A 17,728-nucleotide genomic window follows, 5' to 3' on the forward strand; every position below is an offset into this window, starting at 1 on the left:
TAAAATATTGCTTGTTTAGGTACACCACTACAGTATTGTTGTTAGTCATCAACACCACCAAGTGGCCTGACAGGAGCAGTTGAAAATGCTCGAGGGTGTGACCTCTTCGATCTAAATCAGACTACCGACCCAACACTACATGTTGAAGCAGATGGGCTCCCCAACCTTCCATTTATGCATTTGTGAATATGAATAGCATAAGTTCTGGAGGGGGGACAGTAGGTCTGCACCCTTGTGGAGGTTGGTATTGGGAAGCCAACTCAGGTCCTGTTTCTAAATTTCCTCTATCGGAATCATCGTGACCAGAGGGTCTTGAGCTGCCACAGAATGGATTGCACCCAAGAGGGTCTTGAGCTGCCACAGAATGGATTGCACCCAAAGTCGATTGTTCAGAACAAGGCACTCAAGAGAGGGTAGGTTCCCTAACAGCGTCTACCACTGATGAGCCGTTTCGCTTTCAAAATGGGAATGTTACTTCCTGAAATCTAATAAGGCGATCCTGCAATGGGAACATTTTCCCTTGAACTTTATCTATTTCCATGCCTAGGTATACCAAGTTCTGTTTGAGCTCGAGATTAGACTTCTCTCGGTCTACCACGATTCCCAGAAATTGGGAAAATGAGAGGAGCCTGTCTCAGTGTAGGAAAAATCTCCACCCAGTCCGCTAATATCAGCCAACTGTCCACATATCGTAACATGCGTATCCCGTTGGAGTCAGCCCAGGCTGACACCAGAGTGATTATCCTGGTAAATACTTGTGGGGCTCTTGATAACCCAAAACACAGCACCTTGAACTGCTATAACATGTTTGCCACCACGAACTAGAGGTACTTCCAGGAGGCATGATGAATTGGGATCTGGATGCACGCATCCTTGAGGTCTATTGTAACCATGAAATCTAGTTGCAGTCTCCTTCATGGAGTCAGATTTACGACCTCAATCAATGACAGGAGGTCTATGACTAGTCTCCAGCCTCTTGACGCCTTCTCGACAAGACAGAGTCAACTGAAGAAGCCTAGGGACCCATTGCAGTCATCCTAGAAAGTGTCCTTCTCTACCATTTTCTGGACCTTTTCCCAAGGAGCTATGTCCTTTACTAACCCCTAAGTAAATGACTGACATTATTAATTATTAATTGTTTGTTATCATGATGATGATGATGATGATGATGATGATGATGATTATTATTATTATTATTATTGCTACTACAACCCTGGTTGGAAAAGCAGGGTGCTACAGGCCCAAGGTCTCCAACATGGAAAAATAGTCCAGTGAGGAAAGGGAACAAGAAAATAAATAAACTACAATAGAAGTAATGAACAATCAATAAAATGAAATAAAAATAAAATATTTCAAGAACAGTAACAATATTTAATTAGATATTTCATATATAAATTATGAAAACAAGAGCAAGAGAAACAAGATGAAATAGTGTGCCTGAGTGTACCCTCAAGCAAGAGAACTCTAACCCAAGACAGTGGAAGACCATGGTATAGAGGCTATGGCAATATCCAAGACTAGAGAATAATGGTTCAATTTTGGAATATCCTTCTCCAAGAAGAGCTGCTTACCATAGCAAAAGTCTCTCTTCTACCCTTACCAAGAGGAAAATAGCCACTGAACAATTACATTGCAGTAATTAACTCCCTGAACAAAGAAGAATTATTTGGTAACCTAGTGTTGTCATGTGTATGAGGATAGAGGAGAATGTTTACAGGATAGGCCAGACTATTTGGTGTATGTGTAGGCAAAGGAAAAATAAGCCATAACCAGAGAGAGGAATCCAATGTAGTACTGTCTGGACAGTCAAAGGATCCACTAACTCTCTAGCAGTAGTATCTCAGTGGGTGGCTGGTGCCCTGGCCAATCCACTACCTACATGGAGAACGAAACAGGAGAGGGGAAGAGTTGGTGAATGGAACGAGATAACATGAATGTAAGACGTCTACGGTCCAACATTCCGCCCTATAGTGCAACCACCTCTTCCACCTGAACTGAAGGCATCCCACCACTGGCGGTATCGTGGGGGATTGCCCCTCTAGTGAAGCCATTGACCTAGCTGCTTGCCTCCCTTTTCTCCTTGCCCTTTACATCTCACCTTCTGAATGTTCAGGCGTCCGACCGCAGCTTGAGAAGGAAGGAACTCGTCCTTGGAGTGCTTGTGAGCCTACCTTGCAAAAGGAGAAGCCTTTTGGACTAGCGAGGACTGAGTCATAGGTTGCCGAGAGGTTACCGCTTGGTGGAAGAGGGAGTCTTAGCTCGCCTTCCTCCACTTCTCAACAATTGCTTTGATATCCTCCGGGGGAAATAAAGATGGCCCCTTAATATAGGGATTCCGCAGCTATATAATCTCTCTGAAATTTGGACACAACAGTGTCCTCTCTCTTCAGAACTCAAGTGGCCCACTGGTTCGCAGCTTGATGTATACGGAATTCCATCGTCCTTGCTCCTGTTAGGACTATGTTCTTAAAAACCCTACCTTTGTCTGTATTAGACAGACTTTCCGAGTCAGCAAAACAGCCGACAGAACCCGACCAGTGGTCCACCCAAAAAGAGGCATGGAGGGTTGCCACTGTCGCTCTCTACATGTTCAGGACATCCGTCACTGAGAAAATGACTGGCTGTGAGAAGAAACCGTCTAAAGTGGTACTTTGAGGTAAGGCAACTCCGTTGGATCCAAATGTATTGGGGAAGGATTTGCATCCTGACTGGTAGTATTTCCTCTGTCTTATAAAGGGGGAAGGAACGATCTTCAAAGACCTCCCTGCCCTAAGTGAGCCCTTTCTGGCTGAAACTTGGAAGTCAACCTTATCCTACGCCTCAGTCGCCATAGTGGACCATGGTAGTTCAAGACGAGGCTTATTCGCCTTTGGAGCCAGGCAGAGCCTATCAATGGCTCCTTTCACCCCCTTCAGAGCAGAACATGGAGCCTCACCAAGGCCAGTGACTTTCCTCATGCAAGGTCACAATTGCCAAAAAGTGAATTCTGACTTGACTTCAGTGTCTGGAACCTTAGGGCCAGGCAGAAGAGGAAGTGCACTGACAGAGGTGTCCGAGTCTTCTAACAACTCTTCGTCATTCTCCACCTCCAATGCTGCACTAAACAGCATTGGGGTGGGTTGCTCTGACTCGATCGGTGACTCTCTAAATCATCTACAAGGAGATCCCCGTGAGTCTGAGGGTGAAACATATCACCTGAAGGAGAGGTTACCTGTCTGTGGGGCTTACATCTTCTATGATCTACCTTTATTGAAACTATGCCAAGATATTTCCACAAGGGATCAACCTCTTCAGGGGTTCTAGGTTTAAGTGGCTGTTCCTGCCCTAGAGCAAATAAGGAAGACGAGATCTTTTGTCTTTCAATAACAAGGGGTGTAGAGAGTAAAGCAGGAGCATGCACTGAAGAAGCTCTCACTGATACAGCTGTGCTTCTCACGTAGGAGCAGGCACTACAAGTATGTGAGCACTGCTAACCTATCTTACAGGTGCGTGAGGTTGTTCTTGGCCACCACGTGCTACCTGTCCATAAAAGTACCCTGACATAGACATCAGCAAGCGCGCTCGAGTCATACGGGAGTAAGCAAGGACCACTTACTATTAGTGAACAGCAGTACTACCCCTCTCTCCAGGTAAGAGGAGAGACAACTGTACCTGGTATGTACGCATAGGTAGTTGAGCATGCTCAGGAATATACAAGGCCCTTGCATTTAAAGCATAATTAGGATTCTCATACTGGATCTTTTGCAAAAGGGGAGCATGCTCACATTCTCAAAGGAGCTCCAAAGACCCAGAGCACTCTAATGGGTAAGCGTTGACACGTCTGATTTTTCTGTAGAGTTGGTACTACAGGAGTAGGCAACAATATGCACTTCCCCTTATGCTCACTGTCAGGCACCAAAAGGGTGCCTATGGTGCTGAGAGACACTTTGCTCAGATTGTCAAGCCCCTGTGGTTGAAGTCGAATGCTCTAGGGCCAAGAGACTGAAAAGGAGAAGGAGAGAGACACTCCTCTCAGCTCTAAAGGAGGATGAGTTGATGCCATCTTTGACAGGAGCAGAAATACTCTCCTGTAGAGCTCCCACAGCCAACACTTCCATCAGCCTATTCCTTCAAATGGGAGCCTTCGGACCCAAAGAAAGACACAAGTGGAAGCACCTCCTGTCTCTCCAAGGGAAATGGGAGGGACTTCCTGCCTCGTAAGTTGACCCAGTGTTGAGGGTCTATCTCTCTTTCCAAAACAATCCCTGGAGGAAGCCGAACGAGAAGAGCCGGTAATTAGAGTGCCAGAAGAGAAGGAAAGGAGTCTGGAATTCTTAGACCTTGAAGAAGACCCCAAGGGTGAAGAATCCCTATTTGACTTCTCCCTCCACTTGCTATACAACTCCCACTGGGAGGATGGCCCCTCTAGATACTCCTCACAGGGAGAGGCCTAAGTGCAGGAGTGTCCTCTGCAACCCGGGCAATGGTGAGGATCTGTTTCCCTCCTCGACATGAAAGTGTCTCACCTATGGCCAGACACTCCCGGGCACATGCACATATTACTATTATTATTACTAGCCAAGCTACAACCCTAGTTGGAAAAGCAAGATGCTATAAGCCTAAGGGCTCCAATAGGGAAAAATAGCCCAGTGAGGAAAGGAAATAAGGAAATAAATAAATGATGAGAATAAATTGGCATTCCTCATCAAAGAAACACACACACAAACCTGGGAAGAGAAAGGAAATTTTTTTTATTTTAGCCAGTACTCTTGAGCATAGGTAAGAATGTCCGTTCTCAACCATGGCGGAAATAAAATGGTTTGTGCCAGTGACCAAGCAGGGAGGGGGGGGGGGGGGTAGCAGCAGCCGTGCTTACCCACTGCTGACAAAACGGCCATGAATTCTAGTTTCTCTGTCATCATACTCCTATGTAAAGGACTCAGGTTTGTATATGTACAACAGTTGATTTTTCTATTTAATTCTGCCTACATTGCTGTTCTAAATAACAGTCGTTTTAAGAATTTATTGAGTTTATGTAATTGAGACAAAAAACCATGAAGGAAAAGCAGTATTGGAATTAGGCAAAAAATCATGAAGGAAAAAAACAGTATTGGAATTAGCAAAAAAAAAAAAAAAAAAAAAAAAAAAAAAAAAAAAAAAAAAAAAAAAAAAAAAACCATTAAGGAAAAGCAGTACTGTAATGGAATTAGGCAAAAAACCATGAAGGAAAAGCAGTATTGGAATTAGGCAAAAATCCATGAAGGAAAAAAACAGTATTGGAATTAGGCAAAAAACCATGAAGGAAAAGCAGTATTGGAATTAGGCAAAAAACCATGAAGGAAAAGCAGTATTGGAATTAGGCAAAAAACCATGAAGGAAAAGCAGTATTGGAATTAGGCAAAAAACCATGAAGGAAAAGCAGTATTGGAATTAGGCAAAAAACCATGAAAGAAAAGCAGTAGTGGCATTAGCAAAAAACCATGAAGGAAAAGCATTGGAATTAGGCAAAAAAACATGAAGGAAAAGCAGTATTGGAATTTTTTCATTCAATATCTAATGAATTCAATGAGAAGATAAGAGTAAAGAGGTTTTATTCTGATAACATCAGCAAAAAAACAATACACTGTTATTGAGAAATCTACAGAGTACAGGCAAGGCATGAGGCAGATGGCAACGGACTTGACATTTAGTAACAAAGGACATTAAATCTCAACACTGCAGAAAATATTTGGTATATAGGGTAGGGAAAGAAGATGGAAAACAACTAATAGTGATGATAATGCTGATTTACTGTACTAGATTTTGCTTTGATCTTTTAAGGACTGCACAAAAGCTAGTTTACACAAACAAAGATAAACATATAGCCATCTAAGTATTCTTTCTATTAAGAACTGACATATACTATAAAGATGAATCATGAAAAGTTACTCCATTAATAGGATTTCAGTAATTGTTTAGAACACCACGCTCTCCATTTACTCCAAAATAATACAATCCTGCAGTTCTCATCTTCTTGCACAGTAATTACAGTATGTGGTTATTTAAATTCTGGGAAAGCAATAATTAGCAAGATACATTGAGGAGGGGGGAAGGGGTTATAAAAAGAAAATAGCTCCATTTCCTCACCAAACGTCTAGGAACTGACATGTCAACATAGTCAACCAAACAGAATTCTTGATGCTAGCGTACATAAACAGAAGTTCGTGATGCCAGCGTACATTTGATATACTGTATGTTCAAAATATACTTAATTAAAAATTGAGTGATTACTCAAGTGTCACTATATGTAAATTGCATATTTTATGGACACTTTTGAGTTATCAATCCATTTTTAATTAAGTATATTTTGAATATACAGTATATCAAGTGTACGCTGGCATCACGAACTTCTGTTTATGTACGCTGGCATCACGAATTCTGTTTGGTTGACTATGTTGACATGTCTGTTCCAAGTCGTTTGGTGAGGAAACCGGGATATTTTCTTTTTATAACCCCTTCCCCCTCCTCAACATATCTTGCTAATTATTGCTTTCCCAGAATTTAAATAACCACGTAATTACTGTGCAAGAAGATGAAAACTGCAGGATTGCATTATTTTGGAGTAAATGGAGAGTGTGGTGTTGTGAACAATTACCAGGATTTCAAACAAGGTCACTACTCAACAATTAAGTCTTGAGTGCAACTATGTAGCTGCTGTTGTGATATCTTGATGCTCAGCATTTCAACTATTATTATCATTTAGTTAGATGTGAAAACATTATCATCTTTAATATTGATAATTATTCATTTAAAATTCTCTACATATTCTTAAAAGCCTTCACGATCAGAGTGAAGATTTTCTTTGTAACACTGTACGGTATACAGAAAGTTAAATCACTTTCAGTGGAGACATTTTGTATATCTATACTGATTTTTCAAGTATGATTTGCAGATGGAAAAATTGGAGATAAACATAACATTAGATTAATACATGTAAGATTAATTGTAATCAACATTTTGGGCAACAAATCAACTACTTCCTCATTATCCTAAATGTCCTTGTAGTTGTCCCCAAAGGAAAGATGAAGGTTTGTACAGGTTAGATATAATTACTGTTGTAATTCATGTATGATATTACACAGGTTTATACCTATAATCAGTCTAATAATCTTTCTCCCCTAGTCTCAATTTAGAAATGAATGTGAATTGGCCCACAAATAGATGGTGTTTTTATACATTCACAAAAACCTCTTAGCAACACACAATGTCTCCCACTCTCACTTAATATTCAAAAATATTTTCAAAAGATAATAACTTACCAATTTTCTATATTCTTCCTCCTTTTGCTCTTCTTGCTTAGTTTCTTCTTGTTTGTATCTGAAATATGTATGCTGTATCAGGGATATATGTAATGGCTATCAAACAGACTTCCTAATAAACAAGGTAATAAGGTATTACTTACGAGTAAAGCTGCTGGTAATAGTAACTACTGTAAAAGGAAAATCAAAAGTAAACTGCTTGAAAAATAAAAAAAATTCATCCACACTGTAACCTTTAAAAATCCCAAATTTTTTAAATAATTTGTATTTTCCCTAGTTATATAAACCAAAATCCTTAAAGTAGAAAATATGTTTTCAGCGTGAGTTGGATGATTGCTGAATCCCTTAACAAGGCAGTTAAGCAACAGGTGGGAGTGAGGATGAAGAGCCTTATCCCCCATTGTCAAAAGCTCTTCATTTATGATCTTTCAGCTCAGGACTGGGTGGAGTAGTTGAAGAAGGAAGTTTAATCTAAAGGATTTAGGTTTGCATAGATAGGAAATTAGGAAATATATAAATCTATTTTAAAATTTGGGATTTGTCCCTACGCAAAATATCAGAAATTTCAAGTAATTTGTATTTTTCCTAACATACTTACCGAGAACTACTTTCTTAGGAGTTACCTGGAATCTCCTCTCAACCGACCAGAGTTTTGTGTAGTCTACCCTACTTCCGTTTTCTGTGGGGACTAACCCAGGCGTAAGGAGAACGTGCACTGAGGGTAGTCCTGAGCTAGGTCGGCGTTAGCTTGGGTCTTGCTCGTCAGTAAGTTCTTAGGATGGTACAAAAAGTTCTTCAAGGGCAGAAAGGCACTCGGGGAAGGTAGGGAGGGCCATTACCCGAAAGTAGTTCTCGGTAAGTATGTTAGGAAAAATACAAATTACTTAAAATTTGTGATTTGTTCTAACACAGAGACTTACCTCGAACTACTTTCTTAGGAGACTTACACTTTAGGAGGTGGGAGTGTCTTCCTGAACTTCAGACCAAGCTAACCGGACATCCAGTAACCTAGATGTGAACTAGGTTGCAAAATATAACGGAAAACGAATTGTAGGGAAAACTACACAAAGAGCTCATTCATGTTAGTGTCTAAGTACTCACCCTTTAAAAAATTCCATGATGCTGAGTCCTGTGACGAAGTTGTAGAGACGTGTCTTCTTTGGTTTGTATGTGGGGTTATCTCCGAGCAGGGAAAGGAAAACGGGGACTAGGGTGAAAGGGAACGAACCTCTGTCTCTTGGTTTTGTTATCCGCGATTGTACCTTGGGCTTCACCGTTAAATCGCTTGGAGCGCGGAGATCACTGTCCCAATAGAAAAACCGTCTAAAGACCTCCTCGAGTAATCCTTGAGATAATGTGCTGTGAAGGTCGACTGATTCGACCAGGTGCCTGCTCGAAGGATCTGGCCCACCGCCATGTTCCTCTCAAAAGCTAGAGAAGTACTTAGACCCCTAATGTCATGGGGCCTGGGAGTACCTGGCAGGGGCAGTCCCTCCTCATTATAGGCTCTGACAATAACCCGTCTCAGCCAAAAGGAGATGGTATTCTTAGATACCTGCTTTTTCGTAACACCCGTGGAGACAAAAAGATTTTTGATACCAGGGCGGAGATGGGCAGTCCTCTCAAGGTACTTTCTAACGGCACGGACGGGGCACAACTTCAAATCTTCTGGATTCCCTGTCCTAAGAATGGCCGGCATTGAAAATCCCTCGAACTTCGGGTCCCAGACCGCTGGATTCTGAGTCTTTGCCACGAAAGAAGGGACGAACTTGAGGGAGATTTCCCTCCACCCCTTCGAATGAGAGATGTCGTAAGACAACCCATGGATCTCTCCCACTCTCTTAGCAGAGGCCAAGGCCAACAAGAAGACCGTCTTAAGAGTGAGATCCCTGTCTACTATACCCTTGCCAAGTCCCACTGCGGCACCCTGGAGGCCTGCGGAGGGCAAACTTGTTCGAAGCTCCTGATGAGCATAGAAATGTGCCTAGAGGTGCCCAGGTCAATGCCCTTCAGTAGGAAGACTTGGCCCAAGGCTGCACGAACTCCTTTGAAAGCCGGAATTGACATGCCCACTTCGTCTCTGAGATGCACTAGAAAATCCGCAATATCTGGGACCGAGGCTTTGAGAGGCTTGATGTTCTTTGAGGCACACCATTTCATAAAAGTAGCCCATTTTGCCTGGTAGACTGCTGCTGAAGACCGTCTCAGATAACGTGACATCTTTTCTACAGTACCTGTTGAATATCCTTCCTTCCTCAGGAGCCGCTCGATAGTCTCCAGGCGTGAAGGCGTAGAGACTGAGGATTGTCGTGGAACCTTAGAAAGTGTGGCTGCTGTAGAAGATCTGGCCTGTCGGGTAGAGGCCACGGAGGAAGACATGCCAGGTCCCTTAGATCCGCGAACCACTCCCTCTCCAGGCACCAGGGCGCTACCAAAGTCATCATTAAGTTTCGGGCCGTCCGTACTCTGTTGAGCACTTGCCTGATCAATGTGAAGGGGGGAAAAGCGTACACATCGAGGTTGTCCCATTTGTGTTGAAAAGCATCTTCCAAGGCCCCCTTTGGGTCTGGGATAGGAGAACAAAACACGGGGAGTAGTGCGTTCAGTCTGGTTGCAAAGAGATCCATCACCGGCGATCCCCATTTTTGAATGATGAGTCTGGCTACTTCTGGGAGGAGGGACCACTCTGTTCCCACTACTTGTCCCATCCTGCTGAGGCCGTCGGCTAGGACGTTCTTTTTGCCTGGAATGAACTTTGCTGAAATCACTATCTGGTTCGACTCTGCCCAATCCAGGATCTCCAGAGCAAGATCGCACAACTCCTTCGATTTTAGACCTCCGTGTTTCTTTATATACGCGACTACCGTGGCGTTGTCGCACATCAACGCCACCGTGTTTCCCCTTAGAAGATCGACGAACTGTAGGCAAGCTTCTTGGACTGCCTTCAACTCCAGGACGTTGATGTGCTGCCCTTTCTCCTCGTCCGTCCAGGTTCCTCTCGTTGTCTCGTTGAGGAGATGTGCCCCCCACCCCTATTTGGAGGCGTCTGTGAACAGAAGCATCTCGGGAGGCTCGGTTGCGAAGGGCATCCCCTTGAGAGTATTCGACCGACACTGCCACCACTCCAGGGAGGGTATTGTCTCCGGCAGGACGGGGATTAATTTGTAGGGCGAGTCTACTTGGTTCCAGAGACCCTTCAGGTTCCATTGGATGCTCCTGAGCCTGAGCCTCCCTTGGGGAACGAGTTTCTCTAACGACACTAGATGCCCTATTAGCCTTTGCCAGTCTTTGGCTCTCCTGGGTTGTCTTGAAAGGAAAGGCAGGAGGATCCGTTCCAGGTTGTTCACCCGGTCCTCCAACGGAAAGGCCCTCACTAGTCGGGAGTCCAGTGTCATCCCCAAGTAGGTCATCCTGGTGGAGGGCGACAGATTCGATTTTTCCTGGTTGATCATGATACCCAGATCCTTGCAGAATTGAAGTAGTTTTACACCTTGCTCCTTCAAAACTCCCTCTGAGGAGGAAAGGAGCAACCAGTCGTCCAGGTATCGAATGAGGCGAATACCCCTCTCGTGAGCCCACACCGAAACTGTCGTGAAGACTCTCGTGAATACCTGGGGAGCTGTTGACAAACTGAAGCAGAGGGTCTTGAACTGTAGGATCTGGGTACCCCACTTCACCCGGAGAAACTTCCTGCTTGAGGGGTGGACCAGGATTTGAAAGTATGCGTCCTTGAGATCTATGGTCATCATGTAGCCCCCTTCCCTCATGGACTGCAAGACCGACTTCGGGGTGTCCATTTTGAAGTCCGTCTTGAAAACAAACTTGTTGAGGGCTGACAGGTCTATCACCGGCCTCCATCCCCCTGTCGCCTTTTCCACCAGAAAAAGTCGGCTGTAGAAGCCTGGGCCCGGATGTTGGACCACTTCCATTGCATCTTTCTCCATCATAGTGGAAACTTCTTCCTGAAGGGCTGCCCTCTTCAAGGGGTCCTTGGGTGCCAGCCACTCCGCCAGACTGGCTGGAATCAAAGGTGGAGGTTCTGTTAAGAACGGGAGTCTGTACCCTTTTTCCAGTACGGATACTGTCCAGGGCTCCGCATCGTGAGCCCTCCATGCTTGCCAATATTGTCTGAGGCATCCCCCAACCTGAGGCTTGGGCAGGAGTAGGGGGCCTCCCACTCTATCTCTTCCTGGAGGAGCGGCCTGAACGCCCTCTCCTGGACGCTGAGTATGCCGTCCTAAAAGAGACAGACGCTGCTGGGGCTCCTCTACGGGGGGGCTGTGGTGGTTGAGCCCAAGAGGTAGATGGGGCGTCTCTCCTCGTAAGGCTAGGAGAGGCATGAGAAGTAGAGGGGCCATCCGACGTTGACCTCCTGTAAGCGGGCCTCCTCACGGGGTGGGGTCTGGGTGTGCTCACATCCTTCCTTTCCGAGACCTTTTCCATGAGCTCCTCCAACTGTTTCAACGGAAACAGGGAGTCACCCCACACAGGTAGGCTCCTCAAAGCCCTTGCTTCTCTGTCAGGGATCTTCCGGGAAAGCTTGGCCAAGATCGTATCCCTTTTCCGAAGCACCCAGTTGGCTGACAGGGCAAGAGACTGACAAGTTAGGAACTTTAAGGTCTTTCCCCCGGAGATGATGAGTTCCTTCAGGAGGTCGTGTTTCGCCGGGTCTGTCAAGTCGTAGGTGGCTTGAACACCTACCAGAGTGGAGGGCCACCAGGTTAACCAGGAGGCGACGTGGACCAAGTCTTTGGACATTTCCTCCATCATTCCAGCCTCCGACTGTGAAAAACAAATCGGGGCTGATGCGGCTCTGTCTTCTGGGGCACACTGGCTCAATACTTCTAGGGAAGACTCTATTTTGCAGGCTCCCGGTCGCTGGCCTTCTTGGACATAAAACTTACTCTGGGACCTGAGTCCCTGTAGTAACTTTGAGGAACTCAGTGACTTGGGCGCTTAGGCATTGCCCGCCACAATCTTGTCTACGTGGGCTTGGCCCAGGACCAAATCCCTGGCCACAGGCAGCGCCAGGGAGGGTTTCTGCTGCACGGGGGCCTCCATCAGCCGATTTAGGCTGGACCGCCAGGAGTCCTCGTCGGCTGGAACAGGTTCTTCGATCCGGTGATGTCTCCGTATAAGGACTATCACCCTTCAATATGCCAAGTCCTCGGTTGGGGAACCTTCCCTGTCGCCAGCAACACCCTCTGCCTGATTCCGAGGTGCCGGGTCAACGGGCACTCCCATCAGTCGTTGTGGCTCGGACTCGACGAGCACCTCCCTGCGGTGGTAACGGTATACGCCGACGGGAACTTCCGCACTAGGCCCGGGTGTCGGGACGGGGATCGCCGTGTCAGCGAGAACTACTGTCCGTAAAATGTCTTTGGACGACGAGGACGCGGCTTCCGTGGGCTGGCCCGACGGAGGAAGCCGTCCCTGCGAGTCCAAGGGCCGAGTCAGCTGTGCTGACCCGACCAGGCTGCCCGTCCGAAAGCGCGGCTCCCCCCCCTGGGCGGGTTGAGCCGGAAGCTTCGCGGCCTTACGCCTACCTGAAGATGCCTTCTCGCTCTGTTCCTTGCGAGGGTCATACTTATGGCTGGCCGAGGGCCTCCGTGGAGAATAGTCTCTGGACCGGCGGCTTGGAGAACGCTGAAACTCGTCGAAGTCCCCGACCCTCCTGCGGGGAACGAAGACCCATTCACCATTGGGGGACCTACTCTTCCTGTACTTCCTCCTCGGTGACCTGGATCGTCTTCTGCTATACCTTGAGCGGGAGCGCCTGCTCCTGGATCTCTCCCTCCTCCGCCGGCGCCTCCTCCTCGCTTCACCCTCCGAAGAGACCGAAGAGCTGGCCTCCGAAGATCCCGACGATACTGCATAACCTGACCGACGGACGGGAGCGGGGGCAACGGAGGTCTTCGCGAACTGTTGAGTTCCAGAGGTCGAGGGTTGTAAAAACGAGTCAGGAACCGCCGTCATAGGGGCTGGAAAGGAGGTCGGCCGCACTACGCTGGGGAACCAGGAATCTAGGCCATCCTCCATCCGCAATGGGGACCTACCTGGTGTTTTCGGGAGCTTCCACCCGAAGGGCTCCCCTACCGTCAAGTCCAACCTATCCTGGACGCCATCAGCTGCTGAAGTACCTGAAACACAGGCCCAAGACGCGGGCGAAGAGACAGGAACAGTGTTACTCCACATGGGGTCATCGGAGGAGACGTTCCCCCCAATCACAAGGGCAGTCTCTCCAAGACCCCCAGACAAAGCACTTTCAGGCCCCCCACTAGCCTGTGACGATTCAGCAACCCCCACATCATGTATATTAGACTCTTGGGGAAGAGCCATCGGCACCTTCCCCGCAACGGACTTACCTCGTCCCCTACCCTGGGTAGGGGAAGAAGGGACAGAAACCTTGTCAGACCGTCCACCTGGCGACGGCAATGGCGAAGAGATGCTCGCCTTCCTGGGGGATCGTTTAGAGGATTTCTTCTTTGTGCTATAACGCACCCACTGGATTTCATTCCAGCTAACACACTCCGAGCACGTATCCGTCAGCGAACACACTCTACCCCTACAGGAAGAGCAAAGGGAATGCGGGTCCACCTACGGCTTGGATAGGAACGCTCCACACGACTTCCTGGCTCTAGGCCCAGGACAACGGCGGGTCTGCTCCATCACAACACAACCACAAGACACAGGCACGAAGGGAAGGTATAAGGAAAACACTTGGGAAGCACAAGGGAAATACGTGAACACGCGAGAACACAAGGGAGAGCACAGAGACACCACGCGGTACCCACGTGGGACACACGAGTCGGGGACAAAAAGGGTCGCAAGAGAATGGAGAGCGGCGTGATGATATCACGACGCGACCAGAAAAATTACTGACGAGCGAGACCCAAGCTAACGCCGACCTAGCTCAGGACTACCCTCAGGGCACGTTCTCCTTACGCCTGGGTTAGTCCCCACAGAAAACGGAAGTAGGGTAGACTACACAAAACTCTGGTCGGTTGGGAGGAGATTCCAGGTAACTCCTAAGAAAGTAGTTCGAGGTAAGTCTCTGTGTTGGAACAAATAAACCTTTGTACTTTAAGTAGGGAGACTCATTGATTGGTGGGTTGAGAGTCCCCCTAGAACCAAACTGGGTACTTTTTCTTCCCTAAAAATGCCATTCTAACTGGTACCATAAGGAAGCAAAGGAGACAACTCCAGCAACCTCCTATCTGTCTATCATTGGGATGAATAGGCTGATAGGGCCTGGCCCATGAAGGGGATAGCACTTTGGTATAATATACCTGGTGTATGATGATCAATGAGTTGGTATATATAACCCCACCCTTCCCCTCGTCTAGGAGGGTTGGTGGAGAATTTCTCTTGGTTCTAAAGAATGGAGTTTAGAAGTATAGTTTACCAGCATCAAGTCAGATCCAGCGAGTAACGCTTTGACAGCTTCATCCCTAAGAAAGGGGCAGAAAGAATGGAGGAAATTAGCCGGTCATTCTGCCTTCATTCCAGACTTAAATTTATCCATTACCATAGACAAGATGATTACATTCCCACCTGGGCACTGGGCTTGCTACACAACTACTTGAGCAGCCGCTACAAGACCAAGCGCAAAGACGTCAAGGGATTTGTGGGTAAGGTCGGTTTCTATCATGGTACTGTAATTCACACTACTTTTCATAGGTAATTGTACATTATTAACTCAGCTCCAGTGCAAGATAACATGACTTTTAACACGAAAGTTATCGCCACACCATCCTATGTATATGTAACAACAAAACGTAATTGTTTCTAACAACACTCGCTGATACTGTAGAGTAAAAAAAAGTCATTAATTGTTGAGGGTTGAAATATACCGGAAATTGAGAAAAATGTTATTTTCATTAGTAAAATAAATTTTTGAATATACTTACCCGATGATCATATAGCTGTCAGCTCTGCTGCCCGACAGAAAAACCTACGGGCGGAATACGCCAGCGATCGCTATACAGGTGGGGGTGTACATCAACAGCGCCATCTGTCAAGTAGGTACTCAAGTACTCGATGTCAACATAGAACCAATTTTCTCCTCTGTCCACTGGGTCTCTATTGGGGAGGAAGGGTGGGTCCTTTAATTTATGATCATCGGGTAAGTATATTCAAAAATTTATTTTACTAATGAAAATAACATTTTTCAATATTAAACTTACCCGATGATCATATAGCTGATTCACACCCAGGGGGGTGGGTAGAGACCAGCATTACATGTTGACATTATTATGAGCTAAGTATTCCGTATTTCATTTTAGCAGTTATTCAAAATAACAAGCATAAAATAAATAAGTACCTGGTAAGGAAGTCGACTTGAACAATTACTCTGCCTTTTTAAGTACGTCTTCCTTACTGAGCCTCGCGATCCTCATAGGATGCTGAGCGACTCCTAGGAGCTGAAGTATGAAGGGTTGCAACCCATACTAAAGGTCCTCATCAAAACCTCTAATCTAGGCGCTTCTCAAGAAATGACTTTGACCACCCGCCAAATCAAGTAGGATGCGAAAGGCTTCTTAGCCTTCCGGACAACCCAAAAATATTAATAAAACATTTCAAGAGAAAGATTAAAAAGGTTATGGAATTAGGGAATTGTAGTGGTGGAGCCCTCACCACTACTGCACTCGTTGCTACGAATGGTCCCAGAGTGTAGCAGTTCTCGTAAAGAGACTGGACATTCTTAAGATAAAAGACGCGAACACTGATTTGCTTTTCCAATAGGTTGCGTCGAATATACTTTGCAGAGATCTATTTTGTTTAAAGGCCACGGAAGTTGCGACAGCTCTAACTTCGTGTGTCCTTACCTTCAGCCAAGCTTGGTCTTCCTCATTCAGATGGGAATGAGCTTCTCGTATTAACAGTCTGATAAAATAGGATAAAGAATTCTCTGACATAGGCAAAGATGGATTCTTAACTAAACACCATAAAACTTCAGACGGGCCTCGTAAAGGTTTTTAAAATAGAACTTAAGAGCTCTTACAGGACATAATACTCTTTCTAGTTCATTTCCAACCATACGATAAGTTTGGAATATCGAACGATATTGGTCAAGGCCGAGAAGGCAGCTCGTGTTTGGCTAGAAAACCAAGTTGTAGAACATGTAGCCGTTTCGGATGAGAATCCGATGTTCTTGCTGAAGGCATGAATCTCACTGACTCTTTTAGCTGTGGTTAAGCATATCAGGAAAAGAGTCTTAAAGGTGAGATCTTTCAGGGAGGCTGATTGAAGCGGTTCGAACCTGTCTGACATAAGGAATCCTAGAACCACGTCTAAATTCCAACCAGGTGTAACCAAACGACGCTCCTTCGTGGTCTCAAAAGACTTAAGGAGGTCTTGTAGATCTTTATTGTTGGAAAGATCTAAGCCTCTGTGACGGAAGACTGATGCCAACATGCTTCTGTAACCCTTGATAGTGGGAGCTGAAAGAGATCGTTCTTTCCTCAGATATAAGAGAAAGTCAGCTATTGAGTTACAGAGGTACTGGTCGAGGATACGGATACTGACTTGCACCAGTTTCGGAAGATTTCCCACTTCGATTGGTAGACTCTAAGGGTGGATGTTCTCCTTGCTCTAGCAAACGCTCTGGTTGCCTCCTTCGAAAAACCTCTAGCTCTCGAGAGTCTTTCGATAGTCTGAAGGCAGTCAGACGAAGAGCGTGGAGGCCTTGGAGTACCTTCTTTACGCGTGGCTGACGTAGCAGGTCCACCCTTAGGGGAAGTGTTCTGGGAACGTCTACTAGCCATCGAAGTACCTCGGTGAGTTATTCTCTCGCGGGCCAGAGGGAAGCAACTAGCGTCAACTTTGTCCCTTCGTGAGAGGCGAACTTCTGCAGTACCTTGTTGACAATCTAGAACGGAGGGAATGCATATAGATCTAGATGTGACCAATCTAGTAGAAAGGCATCTATATGAACTACTGCTGGGTCCGGGATAGGTGAGCAAACTATTGGGAGCCTCTTGGTCATCGAGGTTGCGAAGAGATCTATGGTTGGCTGGCCCCAGGTGGCCCAAAGTCTCTTGCATACATCCTTGTGGAGGGTCCAATCTGTTGGAATTATTTGTCCCTTCCTACTGAGACAATCTGCTATGACATTCAAGTTGCCTTGGATGAACCTCGTTACTAGTGAAAAGTCTAGACCTGTTGACCAGGTGAGGAGGTCTCTTGCGAACTCGTACCATGTCAGAGAGTAGGTCCCTCCTTGCTTGGAGATGTACGTCAAAGCAGGGTGTTGTCCGTGTTCACCTCCACCACTTTGCCTTGAAGGAGAGACCTGAAGCTTTTCCAGGTCAGACGTACTGCCAGTAGCTTCTTGCAGTTGAAATGCATTGTCCTTTGACTCGAGTTCCATAATCCCGAGCATTCCCTACCGCCTAATGTCGCACCCCAGCCTACGTCCGATGCGTCCGAGAAGAGAACGTGGTTGGGAG

The 17,728-nt window shown here is 46.1% G+C and overlaps 1 protein-coding gene across 9 annotated transcripts in view; it reads right to left on the reverse strand.

Annotated features, from left to right (window-relative positions):
• The window catches only part of LOC137648718 (meiosis-specific nuclear structural protein 1-like), a 171,340-nt gene that overhangs the window by 50,886 nt on the left and 102,726 nt on the right, over positions 1–17,728 (reverse strand). For all 9 annotated transcript variants that reach the window (XM_068381766.1, XM_068381769.1, XM_068381768.1 and 6 more), the window contains exon 9: positions 7,278–7,335. In XM_068381766.1, the coding sequence (XP_068237867.1) occupies positions 7,278–7,335 (58 nt within the window). The remainder of the gene's footprint in view (positions 1–7,277; positions 7,336–17,728) is intronic.

Source organism: Palaemon carinicauda, chromosome 10 (assembly GCF_036898095.1).
Source record: "Palaemon carinicauda isolate YSFRI2023 chromosome 10, ASM3689809v2, whole genome shotgun sequence".
Classification (NCBI taxonomy): Eukaryota; Metazoa; Arthropoda; class Malacostraca; order Decapoda; family Palaemonidae; genus Palaemon; species Palaemon carinicauda.